Source organism: Anser cygnoides, chromosome 1 (assembly GCF_040182565.1).
Source record: "Anser cygnoides isolate HZ-2024a breed goose chromosome 1, Taihu_goose_T2T_genome, whole genome shotgun sequence".
Classification (NCBI taxonomy): Eukaryota; Metazoa; Chordata; class Aves; order Anseriformes; family Anatidae; genus Anser; species Anser cygnoides.
The window spans coordinates 172714490-172732897 of NC_089873.1; the positions used below are offsets into that span (position 1 = coordinate 172714490).

Consider the following 18408-nt stretch of genomic DNA (forward strand, 5'->3'; position numbering starts at 1 on the left):
CCACATCTGTTGTTGTGACTGAAAGTGATAAAAGCATAAATACATAGCACTATTGTAACAGTCATTATCAGCTTTTATCAAGAAGATGCAATATCAAGAATGATTACTGATGTGATACCACATGTATCAACTTAGTCAATACAATAAATAAGCCATAATTGATGGAGTACTTCTGTAACTCATTAAATAGCTATAAATACAATTTATAGCAGTCAGTATTTTTACTACTTTGTCATTCAGGTAAGACGATAACAGTATTTCTTATATATTCCAGAGATGGGATATATGCTCAATTTTTTTTTTCCCTCAAATTTGGAACTGTAATTTATAGTTAAAAGAAAGTTCTCACTTTTTTTTTTTTTTTTTTTTTTTTAACCCTGTTAACATTACTGAAGCCAGATGGGTTTTACAGAATGTAAATCAGGACAAATTCATTATTATAATTAAACTGGTAGAATTTCAGCAACAACTGTTTTTACATTTTAATAGTTCATATACATTATTGATCAATACTTTTATTAATGTAAAACTTCTGAGAGTGTAGAGAAATGCTGGTTATCGTTATAATTGCTACAGTGCTTCTGCAATACTTCTTCAATTGAGTGCACTTGTAATGTGCTTTATCTGTCTTTCTAGGAGGATCTCATCAGCAAAATCAAATTAAACAAATACATTGAAGATCACTGAAGTCTTTAAATTACTAAAGATTACATGAAATATAATTCTATTACAACTAAATTGTTTACCTGTGATTTTCTTTGCATGCTGTAATGCAAACAAGTTCTTATAAAACGTGCCAGAGCAACAAATAAGGCAAATCATAGTCAGTGCAGTATCTTTTGTCTATGAGATCCATTTCTTCATTAATGGCAGCTAAAATTTCAAGTATTGAATATCTAAAGTCATGTCCCTAAATCAGTATGAATATAGTGCAAGATCTACGAGTACTTACTGGCAGTTTAACATTGGGTGTTTAAATTTGAAAACTCTGGATTTCATGTTGCTCTGCAGTCATGGAGTATAACAATAGAGTTGACAAAAGGATTAGTCTGTCTTAAGTCTTCTAGTAGTTAAATGTCCTATATTTACCTAGTCATCTGTAGTCAATGACTGAGTACAAACAGCTCAAAAAGGCATTTTACTGTTATTTTACAATTCTTTTTTTAGGATGCCATGAATGTCACTAAAGCTACCTCTCTCTCTTTCTCCCTTAACTAACTACACGTGTTTAGAATACTACCCAAGTCACAAAGCTAATTTTTAATAGGTATCTACAAAGTTACTACAAAGTTACTTCAAAGTTATTTTTCTAATTAATCCTTTCTCAGGGTTATTTTCCTGGGAGTTTCTGGTAAGAAATACTTTAAAAATACACCAAACTGTAATTTGCTGTAGCCATTTGGGTAAAATATATTTCTGAACATTTTTAATGATTTAGCTTATTTGTCTACCAGTAGCACACCTAGCTATTTTCTTTAAAGTTTTATTGCATACAGCAGTTTCTCTTCTTCCCCCCCACTTGCCTTTCTGTGCATCTGAGATATTAGTTTGCATAATCGTGGGCTTAGAATTGATTTTCTGAGTCTCAGACAATTAATTCAGGGAGAGGGACTAAGAAGAAAATGTTGACGATTTATTAGTATTTTAGCAGACTCCCAAGTTGAACAAGGTAATACTCTGATTTAGCCTAGATTAAATTGTACTACTCAGCTTTCATGTTAGTTCAAATTTACCTTGCAGACAAGCTGATTTTAGATAGATAACTGCTTATTAGGAAAAGGAGCATTTGCCTTCTAATTAGGAAGGTAAAACTTAAAATAAAACAGATGGTGGCCTTGGGTTTAGTGTGTCCAATAAAACAAACAAACAAACAAAAAACACTACAAAATCCAGAAACAAACAACAACAAAAATACCAAACCAACCAACCAACCAAACAACAACAAAAACACCAAACCAAACCAAACCAAAAATCAGGAAGAATTTATAGCACAAAGACTGTAGTTTCATGAAATAAAATGAAGTAACGTCACTACTTAAAAAAGGGGGACAGTGATAGTACCACAAAAGATGACTGAAACCAGAGGATTTGATTGCAGACCTTTCTTCATTTGCTATCACTGTAAAAATAAAATAACTGCCCAAACAACGGGGCTCTTTGTTCCCCATGTTTAAATGTGTGCCATCAAGCACTCATTTCCTCCTCGGTCAATGGGCAGACTGCAATTGAGACAGCCTGTCTCTGACTCCTCTTTTTCACACTGAAGAAAGGGTTCACAGTTATCTGCAGCCTAAGTAGTAACAGAGGTAGAAAAGGTGATTATATGCTTCCTTTTAATATATTACAGCATAATTTACTGATTTCTGTGATACTGAGTAGAAGAAATCAAATGACTATCTGACACAAAAACAACATACCTTCTGGAATCAATACCAACATTATCACCATAGGAAGAAAAAACAAGTGAATACCACACCACTGAAGCTACTTATATATGCAACACAGTATGAAGATGTAGCATGGAGACGCAGAATAAATTGTCTTTTCTTTTTCTGTCCTTTTCTTAGCCTGAGATATTGACGGAAACCTCTGTCACCTTGATGCTCTGGAAGAGATATCAATAGAGAATGGGCTATCCCATGATTCAAATTGGTTCCCTCAATAACAACTGCTTTAGAGTCTTTACTAGCAAGCTTAGTTTAGATGTAGTCAAGAAAAAAAGAATGCAGTCTCTCCTAGCAAATTGCAGGGATATGCTGCACGATTTGCACACAATGCAAAATTAAGCCAAAAACTATTTGGGAGAAGCAAGGGGGGCTTTTTAGTAAGAAAGTAGAATGATTTTACCTAAGAGTCATATTCTTTCATAAAGTTGAGAGAAACGTGAAGGAAGAAGGTATGTTCAAGTGATCACTAGGCTGAATTACACAAAACCTTATTTGAGGGCCTTTCACAGAATCACAGAATCACAGAATTTTGTGGCCTTCCTGCATGATACACTATACACTTTCAGAGAAGGCCACAGATCAGAAATAATTTGAGATTCATCTTTCAGATTTGGAAATGTGAAGGTAGACTATAGATTTTAGGAGGCTTTTATTAAGTCAGTCAGAACTGAAAATAATAAAAATCAAACCAACAAACAAAAGCACTGCTTGTTTATAAAACAAACAGCAACCATATGTTAATTCAGAGACCTTGCCAATTCTTTCTGGAGCAAATACAAACATATATATGTGTGTGCAGGTTTGTTGCTGTATTTTAGTTAAAAAAAAAAAAAAAAATAGCCTCCTTATCCCAGATCACTTTCTTTCTACATTAAAAAGGTGCACTGTATCTTCTTCCAGCCTAGGCACTCAAGAGAAGAGAAACTTTAGAAAAGGAGGATTTAAACTATAGAGTTTTTTTTTTTTTCCTTTTTAAAACACTATATTTTAAAATGTGGTGATACAAAGCACATCTTTTTTCCTCCACTCTGAAATTGTTATTAGCTTGGTTTTGGTGACTTTATTTCTACAGGCTTGATATCATAAAAAAATAATATATATATATATATATACATATATATATATATCCATGTTTTAGTACATAAACCAGGAGTCTTTTTTTTGATCCTGAGAGGAACAAACTCACATTTTCCACAGAGGACTTCCAAATAAGCATAGTTATTTCTTGCATTCTCGCAGCATTTTCTTAAAGTTGTGCACAAACAATTTCACTTCCTTCATCACCATTTTGTAGGATTTTAACAGTTTTCTATTGATTTTATTTTCAAATGTTTCTTCTCTGACTTCTTTATCCAATAATGGAGTTTAAGTTTCAGTAAAGTATGTATTGTATAGATTCTTCTGTTTCTTTTCCATAAAGGAAAAGAACTCGCTTTTTCAATTTTCTCTTCTGAGCCTCCATAGCGTGAATATTTTTGCCATAAGGAAAATATTCCCAGACTGGTTTTTTTTCTCTTTCTTTTATAATGTTCTTTGTTGTCTTAACGCAAAGAATGGCATAATAGTTCGGAAAGGAAAGGGAAAGAGTTTTTGTTGATGCAAATGTTCTCCTCATCTGAAATAAAGATCTCACATAAAATTGAAGATGTGTCATGCTTGAATAAATATTCTGATATGCAAACATATGGCCCATTCTTTACAGCTTAATTTGACTTGGTGTGAATCTGTGAATCAGATGTTTTGATGATTTCTGCTTGTCTGGAAAGCCAGATATTGAGAGTCTTAACTTACAACTATATAGAGTGAAGAAATGGGCATTTTAAGTACCTGCTTTGTAACCTCAGGAGCTAGCTTAGTTGGTTTAAATTCAGCAGGTTCTATTTGCGACAATATAGTGTATAAACGTTTTTTAAATTGCATCTTGTTTTATAATAATGGATAGTATCTTGTGCCAAATCTGTCACTGTGAGACACTCAATGACAGAAACAATAGTGTAATTATTTCTTGGATCCCTGATTAGCAAAAACAATACAATAGTTGTACAAAGCTAGAAAATCTGATTTTCAGAATAAAGCAATCTTACCATGGAAAAGCTTCTCTTAATGCTGATTTCTATAACTTTCTTTTTGATTCATGTACATAATTGGAAGAAAAATGCATTTTAGGAGCTACTTTCTATTGTATTTTAGAATAAAATGGAAAGTACTGAAAATTTTTTAAAACTTGTGCTTATATTTCTTATGTTAAAGTTCTGTTTACAACACAGCTTGTAACTCATCTGCTATAGGACATTTCAAGCAGTCAATATCACATGGCATGGTCTTTCCTCTACTTCAGATTTTCAGCATTCAGGTCAACTAAATAACTTAAACTATTTACAGCTGACTTTCTGCCAGTGTTTGACAGTTTCTGGGAAAATAAGACAGTGGGAAAAACTTAGTCTCACAAGGAATGCCAAAATATTGGCTCACCTATTCTAGATATCCATTCTGAAGTACAGCAGCTACTAATTCTTTTGCTTACTTAAGGATCTGCATCCTGGGCTGCATCAACAGAGAGGCCAGCAGATCAGTGGAGATGATTGTGCCCCTCTGCTTTGCTCTTGTGAGGCCCCACTTGGAGTACTGTGTCCAGATCTGGGGCCCCAGCACAAGAAGGATGTGGATCTGTTAGAGCAGGTCCAGAGGAGGGCCACAAAGATGATAAAGGGGCTGGAGCACCTCTACCTTCTACTCTAAGAAAGGCTGAGAGAGATGGGGATGTTCAGCCTGAAGAAAAGAAGGCTCCATGGAGACCTCATTGCAACCTTTCAATACTTAAAGGGTATATAATATATATATATATATATATATATAATAATATATATTATAATAATATACGATATATATATATATATATATATATATATATGTATATAAATATATAATATGTATATAAATACTTAAAATACTTTAAAAAAAAGATGGAGAGCAACTTTTTACTTGGGCAGATAATTATAGAACAAGGGAGAATGGTTTTAAACTAAAAGCAGGGTATATTTAGATAAGATTTTAGGAGTAAATTCTTTACTGCAAGGGTACTGAGGCACTGGAACAGGTTGCCCAGAGAAGCTGTGGATGCCCCATCCCTGGAGGTGTTCAAGGCCAGGTTGGATGATGTTTTGAGCAAGTTGGTCTGGTGGGAGGTGTCCCTGCCCATGGCAGGGGGGTTGGAATTAGATGATCTGTAAGGTATCTTCCAACCCAAGCTCTTCTATATGAGTATCTATGATACATGATTTCAGGATTGTGTCTTTAATGCATGATAGTACTTTCCAAAACATTTTTTTTTTAATGGAGTAAAATTACAAACTGTGGTATCAGAATACATTTTATAAAGCTAGGATTGTCAGAAATAAAGTACTTTGGTACAAGTACGTGTATACAGCACTGGAAAACTATGAAAATGCTCCAGATATTTCTAGCTTTTTATTTTTATTTTTTATTTTCAATTAGAATTCTTCACATCAAGACAACAGAAGTGAGAAAAATATGACAGAAAAATATAAGAAAAAAAAAGATAAGCTGCAACTAAGATGTATTTTTAAAATGTTTTCAGTATCTTAAAATAAAATATTTTAATGAAGTAAAATGTGATATGCTATGCCAAGCACAGGTTCTACTTTTCTGTGCCTGTGCCAACAAGAACAGGAATACCCCCATCATCTCCCTTCCATTCCTCCCTGTCCTCCAAGATATTTTCTTGATATTTTTATTTGCATTTTCAAGTACCACAGCTATTACATATAGCCAGTAATTTTGCAAATTACAATTTTTAGAAAGTACTAGACATATTTTAAGGTTATTTATTTATTTATTTATTTTGTAGCAGGAAAGGAGCAGCTAGACCAGTTTCATGTGTGGTTAATTTTAGATACTTTTGGTTTTACTGTGATTAAAAGAAGTATCGGCTGGCTGACTACTTGGTCTGAAAAAAAAAAAAAAAGTGCTCCTATTATGCTTGAACTGTCCTTTATCAACACCGGAGTTTTCTATCCTTTGTCACCATCTAAGAGACACAGAATTAATTTTTCTCTGTATCTCTTGTGGGTGTGAAGTCATGCTTCACCTGGACAAGCTTTATGGAATCTGCCACAGTAGGTGACTAATAGAACAATGACTCGGTGTATCTACTACCAGTTCTTTTTCTGATTTGTAAACTCAGCTCAGGTTCAAAACCAAATTGAGCCAAAATGTCCTAAATTATATATTGAAATTGCTTTGATACAAGGTATTTTTTCAACTGACATAAATTATATTTGGAACTGAATGTTCCTTTTAGTGTGAGTTTCACATAACAAAGATGTGGTATTTCCTGATTAAAAATAAAGAGTGGATAAATATCCAGGATCTAAAGAAAACCCATATATTATATTTTTCCCCTAAAAATGATGGTTTATGATTAACCATGTCACAGATTTTAGATTTGAATTTTGGACATGTGGTGTGGACCTCAATAATAACCCCACCTCATGCTGTATGTACTCCTGCATATGTAGCATAATTAAAATTGTAATTACTTGTTATCATTCCTTAGAATAACTTGATAATGTTGCAAAGTGCAACAACTGTGCAAAGTTTATAAATGAAGTTTTAGGGGAAGAAGATCAGGGAGGAACAAAGGAAAAACAGAAAGGGATATTAAATGGGGCTAGTCAGTATGCTTTGGCTGAGCTCTGTGCCTGATTACTGCAGTCTGGCCTGTGTTGTCATTTAATCTTCTCCTGACTCTCTCTCTCTGACTAATCTCACCTCTGTCCCCTATGTGTCAGCACTTCAAGGGCTCAGTGCCAGCTCCTGGTGAGACCTTTGTGTCTGAGTGAAATTTGGTGCCAACTCCTGGTGTCAGGCTGGTGTCTGGGTGCCCTGTCCTGTGGTGGCAGCTGCTGCAGCCAGTGGGGTCTCAGCATCACCTCCTGGAGCAACTGAGGGTCTTCAGCCTCCAGATAGCAGGGTGGGAGCGGTGTGTGTCCCCAGTCCTCCTTCTGGGGGACGGGGATGAGTGAGGGGAGTCAGGAGCTCTGTGCTGGCAGCTGGAGCAGGGCCACAGGTCACAGCCCGTGTGCCCAGTGCCAGCTGCTGGGGGCAGCATCTGTGTCTGCCCCAAACCGGCTGTGTGTGGGGTGTGCATGTGCATTCACTGGCAAACCCCATGCTGGAGGAGCCAGTGAGTAGGGGACCCGTGCGGCAGGTGAAAGGGGACAGGATGTGAACAGGGGTGCTAGGTGGGCAGAGGGGCTGTGCTGGTGCTTGGATCACCTGTGAGTGTGAGTGTGTATATGCTGGTGAGGCTGGAGGTGTGTGTGTGTCTGCACGAGGGAGCTGCTGTCTGTGCCAGCCTGAGGGGTGGGGACAGGACTTCAAGAACAATGCTGGGCTGGGGCTGCCAAAGCAGGCGGCCACCTTACATCCCTTAGCATACTCATATGCTTCCAGTAAATTGAGTGACAGTCTTCCCCTGCAAGTGACACGATATGCCTAACCTTAAGCATTGGCTTTGAATCTCTCTTTGTGGAAGGTTTTTCCCCTCGTGGTGGTGGCAGTGCTTAGTCTTAAACTTTCCTCACTGACTGCATATTGTCCTTTCATCACCTCTGGAACTGGATCACTGCTTACATGACCTTCAGATCTTTTGTAATTCTTTATGGTTTGTAGGGTCCTTAGTGAGAGTCTCAGAAAACCATACAGCCAAGACTATATATTTTTTTTTATAATTCAAAGTATGGACTTAAAAGAACTGTCAGCTAAGGGTTTGCCAGAATTAGTGTTTGACCTCTGCCATTTTACTGGATGACTGTCAATTTAGAATCAGAGCAGATTTTGGCTAGTATAAGGAGCTTTCTGTTAACCAAGATCAATATTTTTTGCTACATAACCCACAAAACTGGCCATTTATACAATGTTTGTTTGTTTGTTTTCTGTTTTTTTTTTTGTTTTTTTTGTTTTTTTTTTTTTCCCCTATATTTGGGTAGTAATTAACTGCAGGACGCTAATTATTTTGCAAAATCTTAAATTGAAATTTTCATCTTCCTCGTTACTTTAAGGATTTATTTTCTTCGTCATTCATATTTTCCCATACAATCTTTTAGTTTATTTTTTAAAAATAATGTAATCTCCTTTTCTTCTGCTGCTTACTGATTTTACTAGTGACATAAATTCTTACTTTAGAAAAACAGATCTCTAAATTTGTGTTACTGAAAATAATTGTGGGAAGAGAAGATTTTAAGCTGTGTGGTTAAGAATATTGCTATTTTGCTCATACTCAAAGCAAAGAGTCTGCTAATAATTCAAAAAATTCTTCAGCACGGCAATTCCAGGGGGAAAATATAAGAAAAAATAGCAAAGTGTGAAGCAAAAGATCACTTAGTGATAGAATATCACTAGGTCCTCTGTTGATATAAACTAATACAGCTCAATGACTCAGAGGATCTGTTCACTTTTTTTTTTTTTTTTTCCTACTACAGCATTCTAATCCTAGAGCTAGGAAAGGAACTTAAAAGTAAAATACTAATTATAAAATAACAGCCACGAGCAAATAGTATTACATTAATTTCTATACTGATTTACACAGTAATCTAAAATTGACTTAATCAACTATGTATGTCCACCCAAGGGAGGTGACTAAAAAGAAGCCTTATAGAAAACATTGATCATCATGTAAAATGGTAGCAATTACCATTAACAAATAGTTTTAATAAGCAAATACACAGTTAATACTATTAACTTGAGGTTTTTCTCATTTAGTAAATAAATAAATAAATCAGTTAAGATTAATGTAAACTTTTTGAATCACCTCTTTATTTTAAAGCTTTCTAGCTAACCAGATCACTTTGGCTCCCTGATGCTGAAACTAATTTTTGAGGGAAGATGTGCTTAACTTAATTTAACCACCCTCTTGAGATGATCTTGAACTAGTTGTTTCTGATGCTTCAAAAATGCAGCATTCTGATCTATGAAGACCTGTAATATTCCTTTCATGAATCCCACAGTTGCTCTTGCTAAACAGTTCACAGCAGTGCTATCAGCTCTGGAGCTCTTGGGTAATCACTGTACCATTCTGTGGCTACAACTCACAAAGTCAGGTTACTTCTCCAGATAAAAGAGGTTCAAAATCAATAATGGCTAACTAAACCAAATGTACAATGTGGATTTTATTTTTTATTTTTATTTTTTTTTCCTAAGAAGTTCAGGAAGAGTTGTAATTCTGGCTGTCATTCACGGTGTTGCTTTGAGCAAAAATGTCATTTATTTATTATTTGTCTTATGGAAGTGATAATTTCATATTCCTTCATTGCATTCTATGATTCTATGCTGACCACTGTGGTTTCACAGTTACATTATCAATGCTAAATATCCATATTAGTTATATAGTTGATATCAGCTAAGTGTAAGTGTACATCCTTCAGTTCTTGAAAAATGACAAAGAAAACAACGCGGTTTTTTCTGTTTAACTTGGTGGGCTTTCTTGGTGAGCTTTTCTCTTCTTTCCCTTTTCCCCTTCCCCTTCCCCTTCCCCTTCCCCTTCCCCTTCCCCTTCCCCTTCCCCTTCCCCTTCCCCTTCCCCTTCCCCTTCCCCTTCCCCTTCCCCTTCCCCTTCCCCTTCCCCTTCCCCTTCCCCTTCCCCTTCCCCTTCCCCTTCCCCTTCCCCTTCCCCTTCCCCTTCCCCTTCCCCTTCCCCTTCCCCTTCCCCTTCCCCTTCCCCTTCCCTTCCCTTCCCTTCTTCCCTTCCCTTCCCTTCCCTTCCCTTCCCTTCCCTTCCCTTTTCTCAATTCTCATTTCTTTTATTTTTATTCATTCTTTTCTTTTCCAGTATGAACTGTGATAATACAGGTTTTTTACCTCAGAAATATAGGCTTATTACATTTTCTGATACTGTTTGCCTTTCATAAAGTACTTTGCAAAAGCTTCTGCTTCTCAGAAATAGTTTTAAAATGATAAAAAACATACCTAAAGGTCTACTGATCACTTTCTTATGAAAAGATTACTGCACAGCTCATGTGCAGACCTTTAACATTTTTCTCTCCTGCCTGCCATCTTCCCTGGGTTTCTCCAAAAGCAATCAAAAAGGAAAAAAAATAAATTAAAACAAAACAAAAACAACAAACAAACAAAAACAAAGTAAACCTGATAGTAACAAAGCCTTATAAACATTGCCAGTATTTGTATTTCAAAAGTTTAAAAAAATAAATAAATGTCAGGAGAACACAAAAGAAGAGCACTAATCAGTGTGTCCTGTGCTCTTCTTTGTAGTCCCAGCGCCGTGTTACATTTCACCTCCCCGATGGCTCCCAGGAAAGCTGCAGTGACAGTGGTCTGGGAGACCACGAGCCAGTGGGTGGTGGAACCCTGATCTCACACCCTCTCCCTCTGGTTCAGCCGCAGGACGAATTCTATGACCAGGCCTCACCGGACAAGAGGACTGAAGCTGATGGCAACTCTGACCCCAACTCGGGTGAGTCACCCTCACTGCTCTGGCTTCTCTGAGTTGCTTTGGTAATTCTTTTCCATCCCTTTGAGCTTTGTAATAGTAGAGATGTTTTTAAGTGCATGTGGGATATGATTTTAGTTCATAACAGTTGGTAGAAAATAGTGTAATTTGCCTGAAGTGCCTCATATTGTAATTTATAGAAAAAAACATGCCCAGTGAGAAAGAAACACATCTCCAGACAGTTGCACAGTGAGAACAGCTGAAAATACTAGAAGGTAGTGAGCTTTTCTTGGTAATTGTTTGCAGTGCTGCTGTCATTTAGCATTGGTCTTTTGTTTCAGGACAGCCATTCTAAATACACATTAAAAGAGGAAGGACATGGTGGTTGAGTGACCTGTTAGACTAACCTAGTAAATCAGTGAAGCACTGAAAAATGCAATTCCAAATTTATATAACACACCTATTATTCCCCCTTCTAACAGAAAGAAACATAGAGTTTCTTTGTTGGGTTGGAATGGCATGATGTTATGCTTTTTTGGAACTGTTGGATGTGTATTTTAATGTATGTGCCTACTTTTGGAAATTCTTCCTTTCCTTCTGTATAATAAATGTGCATGATTGAAGTGATTGTGACAGTCAGTACAAAAAAAAAAAAAAAGTGCAGTCTTAAGCAATACTATGACTAGTATTTTTGCATTGGAAGATGGAGACTTATACATACTGAAAACTGGGAGAGGGCAATAACACTGCCCTTAAGCTTTCTGTTTTCTGTCTGGAATGTGGAGTCAAAGATTAAAAGGTAAAAGTTAAAAGTTTTATCTGTGCTCTTGGAAGGTAATTGAACTTTCATTCTCCTGCATCTCAGGCGTACAAAAATAAGAATTAGTTTCTTTCTGACATTTCTCCCTTTTGTATAGATGAGTAAACTTTCACTGGACCTGTACAACCAGGAAAGAAGGTGGCCCTGGGATCTGCTGCACGAAATTCAGGTCCATGTTCTCATTTGGGCAGAGCTGGATCTGAATTACGACATTTAAATCATGGTTGATGAGAATGTAAACTGTGGAATATTGGCTTTAGTAGCATTTTTCTTATATCTTTAATGGGAAGTCAGAGAGGGTATGTTGGGTAAAACTCTACGAAAAAAAAATAAAATAATTGAAAATCCTTTCTCAAAGTTTTGTTCTAGTTTCCTTTTCCCCTTCTCCCACCCCCCCCCCCTTTTTTTTTTTTTTTCCCTGAATATTTTTTTCCTTTTTTTCCCCACAAAAACAGAAATGTTGGTGGGGCTATGATCTTAAACCCTAAATATGTAGAAATGCAAAGAACTATAATAGGCTAGCAACTATGAATGACTTTGGAACAAGAAGGTACATTTGTTTAAGCAAGTGAGGGCCTTAAGTAGTATTATCGTGTTAATTCTCTGACCACGTATGAGATGTGTGAAAGATTTAACAAGATCAGAGAGGAGTTGTAAGGCGTCATTGCATGTTGGCACTGCTGCATTGGCTTCACAGTCTCTGAATTGCACAACTCTTCAGAATGTGACATATAGATCTCCAGAAGAGTTCAGAAAAACGTGCTCAGTAAACTTTGTATCAAGCTACTAAAAGCGTGATTTTTACAAATTTTCTGTCAAGAATGTTGTGCAAATGTAGTATTTTAATTACCAGTAATATATTCATTCCTAATACAGTCAGCAATAGAAAAACAGAGTGAATGAGTGTTAAAGGCTACACGAAACATTTTAATATAGTCTGTAGTTACCCCTGTTTTAGTCTTGGGGATGTTAAATTCATGTCAAATTTATGAAAATCTAACCAACAATTAATCTGTACTGATGTTTGGTGAAGTATTGAGGTATAGGCCTTTTGCCTTTTATCAAACTGAATTAGAGCGGTGTCGTGGTTTCACCCTGATGGACAGCTACATTCCACCCAACTCTCTCACTTCCCTGCCTCAAAAGGAAGAGGGGGAGAACATATGATGGAAAAGGGCTCAAGGGTAAGGCCAGGAAGATTCCCTCACCAATTACCGTTATGGGCAAAAAAGACTTCGCATAAGGGAGATTAATATAACTGACTGTTGATTATCAACAGACTACAGCAGTGAGAAACTAAAAGCAAATCAAAAATGCATTCCCCCTCATCCACCCTCTTATACCTCCTCCCCAGAGCAGTGCAGGGGAATGGGGAATGGGGGTTGCGATCAGTCCGTAACATTTTGTCACTTGCTACTCCTTCATGGTCACTCTCTGCCCCTGCACCATCATGGTCTCCCTCCCATGGGGCACTGTCCTTCCAGAACTGATCCTGTGTGGGCTTCCCACAGGCAGCAGCTCTTCAAGAACTGCTCCAGTATGGGTCTGTACCACAGCATCCATCCCCCAGGAGCAAACTGCTCCAGCACGGGTCTCCCACAGGCTGCAGCTTCCCTCAGGCCCCCTGCTGCTGGGTGGGCTCCTCTCCACTGGCTGCAGCTCCGGCCCGGGGCCTGCTCCTGCGGGGGCTCTCCGTGGGCCGCAGCCTCCTCCAGGCCCCATCCACCTGCTCCACCGGGGGCTCCTCCACGGGCTGCAGCATGGAGATCTGCTCCATGTGGGACCCATGGGCTGCAGGGGGACAGCCTGCTCCACCAGGGGCCTCTGCACAGGGCGCAGGGGAACTGCTGCTGCGTGCCTTGAGCACCTCCTGCCCTCCTTCTGCAGTGACCTTGGTGTCTTCAGGGTTCTTTCTCACTCCTCACTCTCCCAGCTGCTGTTGCACAAAGCTTTTTTTTTTTTTTTTTTTTTTTTTTTTTTTTTCCCATTTCTTAAATCTGCTGTCACAGAGCCCCCACTAATGTTAGTCACTGGCTCGGCTCTGGCCAGCAGCGGGTCACTTTTGGAGACATCCAGAACTGTCCTTTATCTAACATGGGGCAGCTTCTGGGCTCTTCTCACAGAGACCACCCTGTACCCCTCTGCTACCAAAAATTTGCCATTTAAACACAATAGAAATGGACACTGAAACAGTACATTCTATATCTCACCAAATCTCACAGACTACCAAAGGAATGAATGATATAGTCATTAATATGACAGAAATCATCCTAGGAAAACCCTAGGCAGGAAAGGAGTGATGCTGCCCATTAGATGGATTTGACTTATTCAGTATAAAGTTATTGTCTAGGCATTGTGTCAGAAGTTATTCTGGTACTGGAGGCACAAGTTTTTGGATGAGATATGAAATGGGAGTTTAAAGCAGTTTATGGTTATTGAAGACACTGTGGCAATTTTCAGAAGAGGAAAATGTTAGCTGGTGATTGGGCAAAATTACTTTGTGGATATTTAGATATGTTCATGGTTAAAATACCTGGTGCATTATCATCTTGACATTGTATTCCTTGACACTTTTAATATGAATTTCTAGTCCTATTGCAGTGAAATGTTAAACAGTAGTTGTATTAAACATTTTGGTGGCCATTTAAGGGATTGCTGTTTATGAAAATTCTTGGGGTATTCTGAGGTAAAAGAGATGCGATAAAATGATGGAAAAATATCTTAGTGGAGAGTAAAAATATCCCTATCTACATGTATTGCTGCCTGCTTTAGGTGACAAATGTTGATAAAGGGTATCTTATTTTATCTGTTTCAACTGAAAAGAAAGAGAAGTACTTATGGGAGTGTTTTCTAATACCTCCAAGAATAAAATCAGCACAAAAAAATACAGGCTTGTCCCACAATACTTTTATGAAAGATTATTCAGTAAAGGTTTGTTACAATTCATGGGAATATGTTAATCTTGATAGTAAAGTTGTTGCCTCATGGTGAGAGCAATTTTGGTTAATGGCTTTAATACTCAGTGAGTTATGTGGTTTGTTATTGTATGCTGTAAAATTGTGTAAATAAAAATGCAGCCATTGTTTCTCGATATTAGTATGTTGCTATTTTAATTATATTTTGAACAGTGACCAAAATCTGAAGGGAATGGGGGGAGGGGGCGGATGGTGGTTAAAAGTCTTAATAAATTATTACACAAAGGTATAAGAAACCTTATTGTCATAATTTCTTGTTATCATTAACTTGTACAGAGACACAAGAGCTACGATTAGAAATTTAAAGAAAAAAAAAAAACATACACAGTGAGAATATGTTCATCTGACTAATCTTAAAACAGCAATCTCTCTCACTGGGGGAAACTGAAATGGAGAGAGACTGGAAACAGTAGCACTGGTAGCACTGTCAGCCACACACTGTCACTGTGGTTATGAGGAAACAACATTGTTAGAAATATGAAGTAAAAAATGAAACTTATAAGAACTTTAATAGTGATTTGTAAAATCCAAGTTTGGACTTAAATCTTTTTTTTTTTTCTTTTTTTCCCTGAGTCTTTTTAAGTTCACTACGGTATTTTATCATTTCAGCATTTGCCTGATCAGTGTTAACCAATTGTCAAAGAACTATGATAACCTCTCGGTTGCAATTTAGTTAATTCCACCTTTATTTCATTTGCACAATTTATCTTGTTTAAAAACAACATATCGCTACAGAGTGACACCAGCACTGTGGTTTTGTTATGCATTATTAAGTGATAATAACAAGTAATTCAAATTTACTACAGGAAGTCTCATTATTCAAGAGTCATGGTTGCAATGATTTAATTTTGCATATAATATTGATTTGTAAGGCAAGCCTTGTGTATGTTACAATGTTTTACTGAACTGTAATAGTACTGAACTGTTTTAATGCAGTGATTAAGAACCTTAGGCTTGCCTTGCCGACTGTGACTTTTCAAGAAGTATGGGCCAAGAAAAATGGCAAGCAGCAGGATATTACCTGCCAACATTTTTTGTCACCATGATGACAAACAAAAGAGAAAGACTGTACATCAAGCAAAAGCACATACCAAAACAGGAGAATCTGTAGTTTCTTGGAAACTAACATTTTTGAATAATCTGAACTAATGTATATGTGTATATATATGGTTAAGTATATATTTACATATGCATATTTGGAGAGCTGTACTTGGTGTGTGAAATGCTGACCTCACATCTCACATGTTCTCCATATAAACACTGCCTTTTGCACTTGGAGGGTGTATATATTACACTTCCTATATACATTGAAAGAAGATATTCCAATGGTCAATCACCTGGTGAAAGTTCTTTACCTTTTAGCATAGCAGATAAGAATTTAGAAAACGTGAACTTTCCGTAGGACCTCAAAAAAAAAAAAAAAAACAGAAATAAAATCACTTAATGCTGTAAAATGTACTTAATGCTATGACTTTATGGCATCTTTCATTACGAAATATTTTTTTTTTTTAATGGTTTTCAATGTGTATATCATGAAATGCACTGTTGACACAAACATCTTTTATCATCAGTTATGTTAAAAATGTACAGGTGTCTGATGTATTTTGATGAGAATTATTTCTTCGGTAGTCAGTCTAAAGCTATGTTTTTGTTTGTCAGCAGTCAGGCACAGAATGTTATTTTTCACTACTGTATGTGTGGTTTTCATCAGCATCAAAAAAAAACCTTGTTAGTGAAGAATTCCCTTTTCACTGTGGTTTAGTAAAGGTTGTCAGGGACTCAAATTTAGATTGGAATTGTTAATGTATCTAAGGGTTTTATGCAGCAGAGCTGTGAGTTAGAACTGTATGAAGGAAAAATGTGCCTCCTAGTGTAAAGAAAGGGAAATATGCACTTTTATGGAAATGCTTGATAAATCATATTTTGATAGCTGCAAGCTGTGGATGTGATTCATTTTTCTTCAGAAAGATAAAAAGGAATAGCATATATTTAGTGGAGTGGTAGAACTGCTCTGGGGAGAAAGTCTGAAATACACTATGGATGAATCTATGCAATAACTCCAATGGTTTAAAATCAGACAGAAATATAATATTTATGTTGTCTGATGTATGCTTAGGAAGCTAAGTAAATGCTTGTCTAGTTTTTACACCTCATTAATAAATAGTATCAATATGTGTTACATAACACAAAGTAATAACTTTATGAAAACAATGAGATGTAGAAAAAAACCATAACACAATCACTGTGTTTTGAAAGTCATCCCTTTTACTTTGGTAAAGTAAGTTTTTTACTTTTCAATGAAGTAAAAAGGCTGACCTTCAAATTAAGTACAATATTCTATTATGTACTAAGGTATTACTTTAAAATTCCAAAGGAACTTTATATTCTTGAAGTAATGGCATAATGCTGTCTACAACCAATAATGCTTGAGGATAATTTTTTTTTTTTTGAGTATATTAATACTATATGGGTAAGTCTGCCTGATAAATACCTGAGTTCTCACATTTTAATAAACCTAATACTAGAGTGGTTTAGCCAAATGATGTCAGGGGTATTAAATCATACTATAATTCCAGTAATAAGTAGAAATAGCTCTGTGGCAGTGGTTTAATTATGATTAAAGTTCAGAGTAATGGCAAGATGGTCTCGTATTACACTTGGTCATATGATAGGATCCCATGCGGAGAAGCTAAGCCTTTCAAGCAAAGAGCTTTGGTTTTATAGTGTCACTATCATTACACCCAGTAGGTGATGATCGTTTAACTTTGCAGGCATACCCTCTGCTTAATCCTGCCTTTCATTTTGCTGTCTCAAAAGTTGCTTGTCATACTTGGCAATATTGGAATCCATAGCTGAACATCCTAAATGTAGGAAGAAATGCTTCTATTAATGTTTTCACTCTAGATAAATCACTGTCCATCGCTATCCTTGTGTTTTCATAATACAAGACTCTGTGTGAACTAAAATAGGAACATTTGCCTTTGAGTCATTTCCTCCATTTCATTAAACACAAGTTCATACCTCACACAGAATCTTACACTGTCACATTTAGCTACAGGCAAGTAGGAGTAAGAAAAACTGGAGTCAAGTTGGTGAATTAGCCTACTGAAGAGCTATAAAATAGTCTGAAGTCTAAATTCAGTATTAGTCCATGCATTTATTTCTTTAAAAAGTTGAATAGCAGCTGAGAGGTATACAGGAGATTGCTATCTCTTTACATCTCTTTGGTACCTCCTTACACTGAGGATTTTAAAACTATCTTGGTTTAGAAAAGCCACTTCATGACATCTAACCTGTTCTCCTCTCTTTTCCCCATGCACCAAAGCTAATTGGAGAGTAAATCAAGATGGTAGAGCCATTGCATGGGCAGTGAGAGGGCAACTGGTCCTATTGCTGCTCTGAGATGAACACCTAATGTGTCTGAACTTGCTAGCTTCTGCGGCCATCCAAGACAAGAAAGTCCAGGTCTTTAGCAGTGAGTTCAAAAGGCTAGATGGGGCATGGGGACTGTTCAGACTTGCAAGAAAAAGTTTGAAAGCTCTGAGGATTAAAAGAATGGGAAGGTTGCATACTAGGTGAAAGCTGGTGCCCATGATTACCATTGCTGCTGACACCCACTCCTGTTTAGACCCACAGATACTTTTGCCAGTGGTACAGGCTAAAACAAAAGATGATTTAAGGAATTGTGCAGAGTTATTT

General features: G+C 36.8%; 1 protein-coding gene across 4 annotated transcripts in view; it reads left to right on the forward strand.

The window, feature by feature from the left end:
- Positions 1–18408, forward strand: part of PCDH9 (protocadherin 9) — a 723381-nt gene that overhangs the window by 433078 nt on the left and 271895 nt on the right. The window contains exons 3-4 of one of the 4 annotated variants that reach the window (XM_048051378.2): positions 10737–10938; positions 11832–11965. In XM_048051378.2, coding sequence (XP_047907335.1) covers positions 10737–10938; positions 11832–11839 — 210 coding nt within the window. In that variant the 3' untranslated portion in view covers positions 11840–11965. Of the gene's footprint in view, positions 1–10736; positions 10939–11831; positions 11966–18408 lie in introns of those variants that run through there. The other 3 variants (XM_048051379.2, XM_048051377.2, XM_013198843.3) reach the window with 3 other exon arrangements.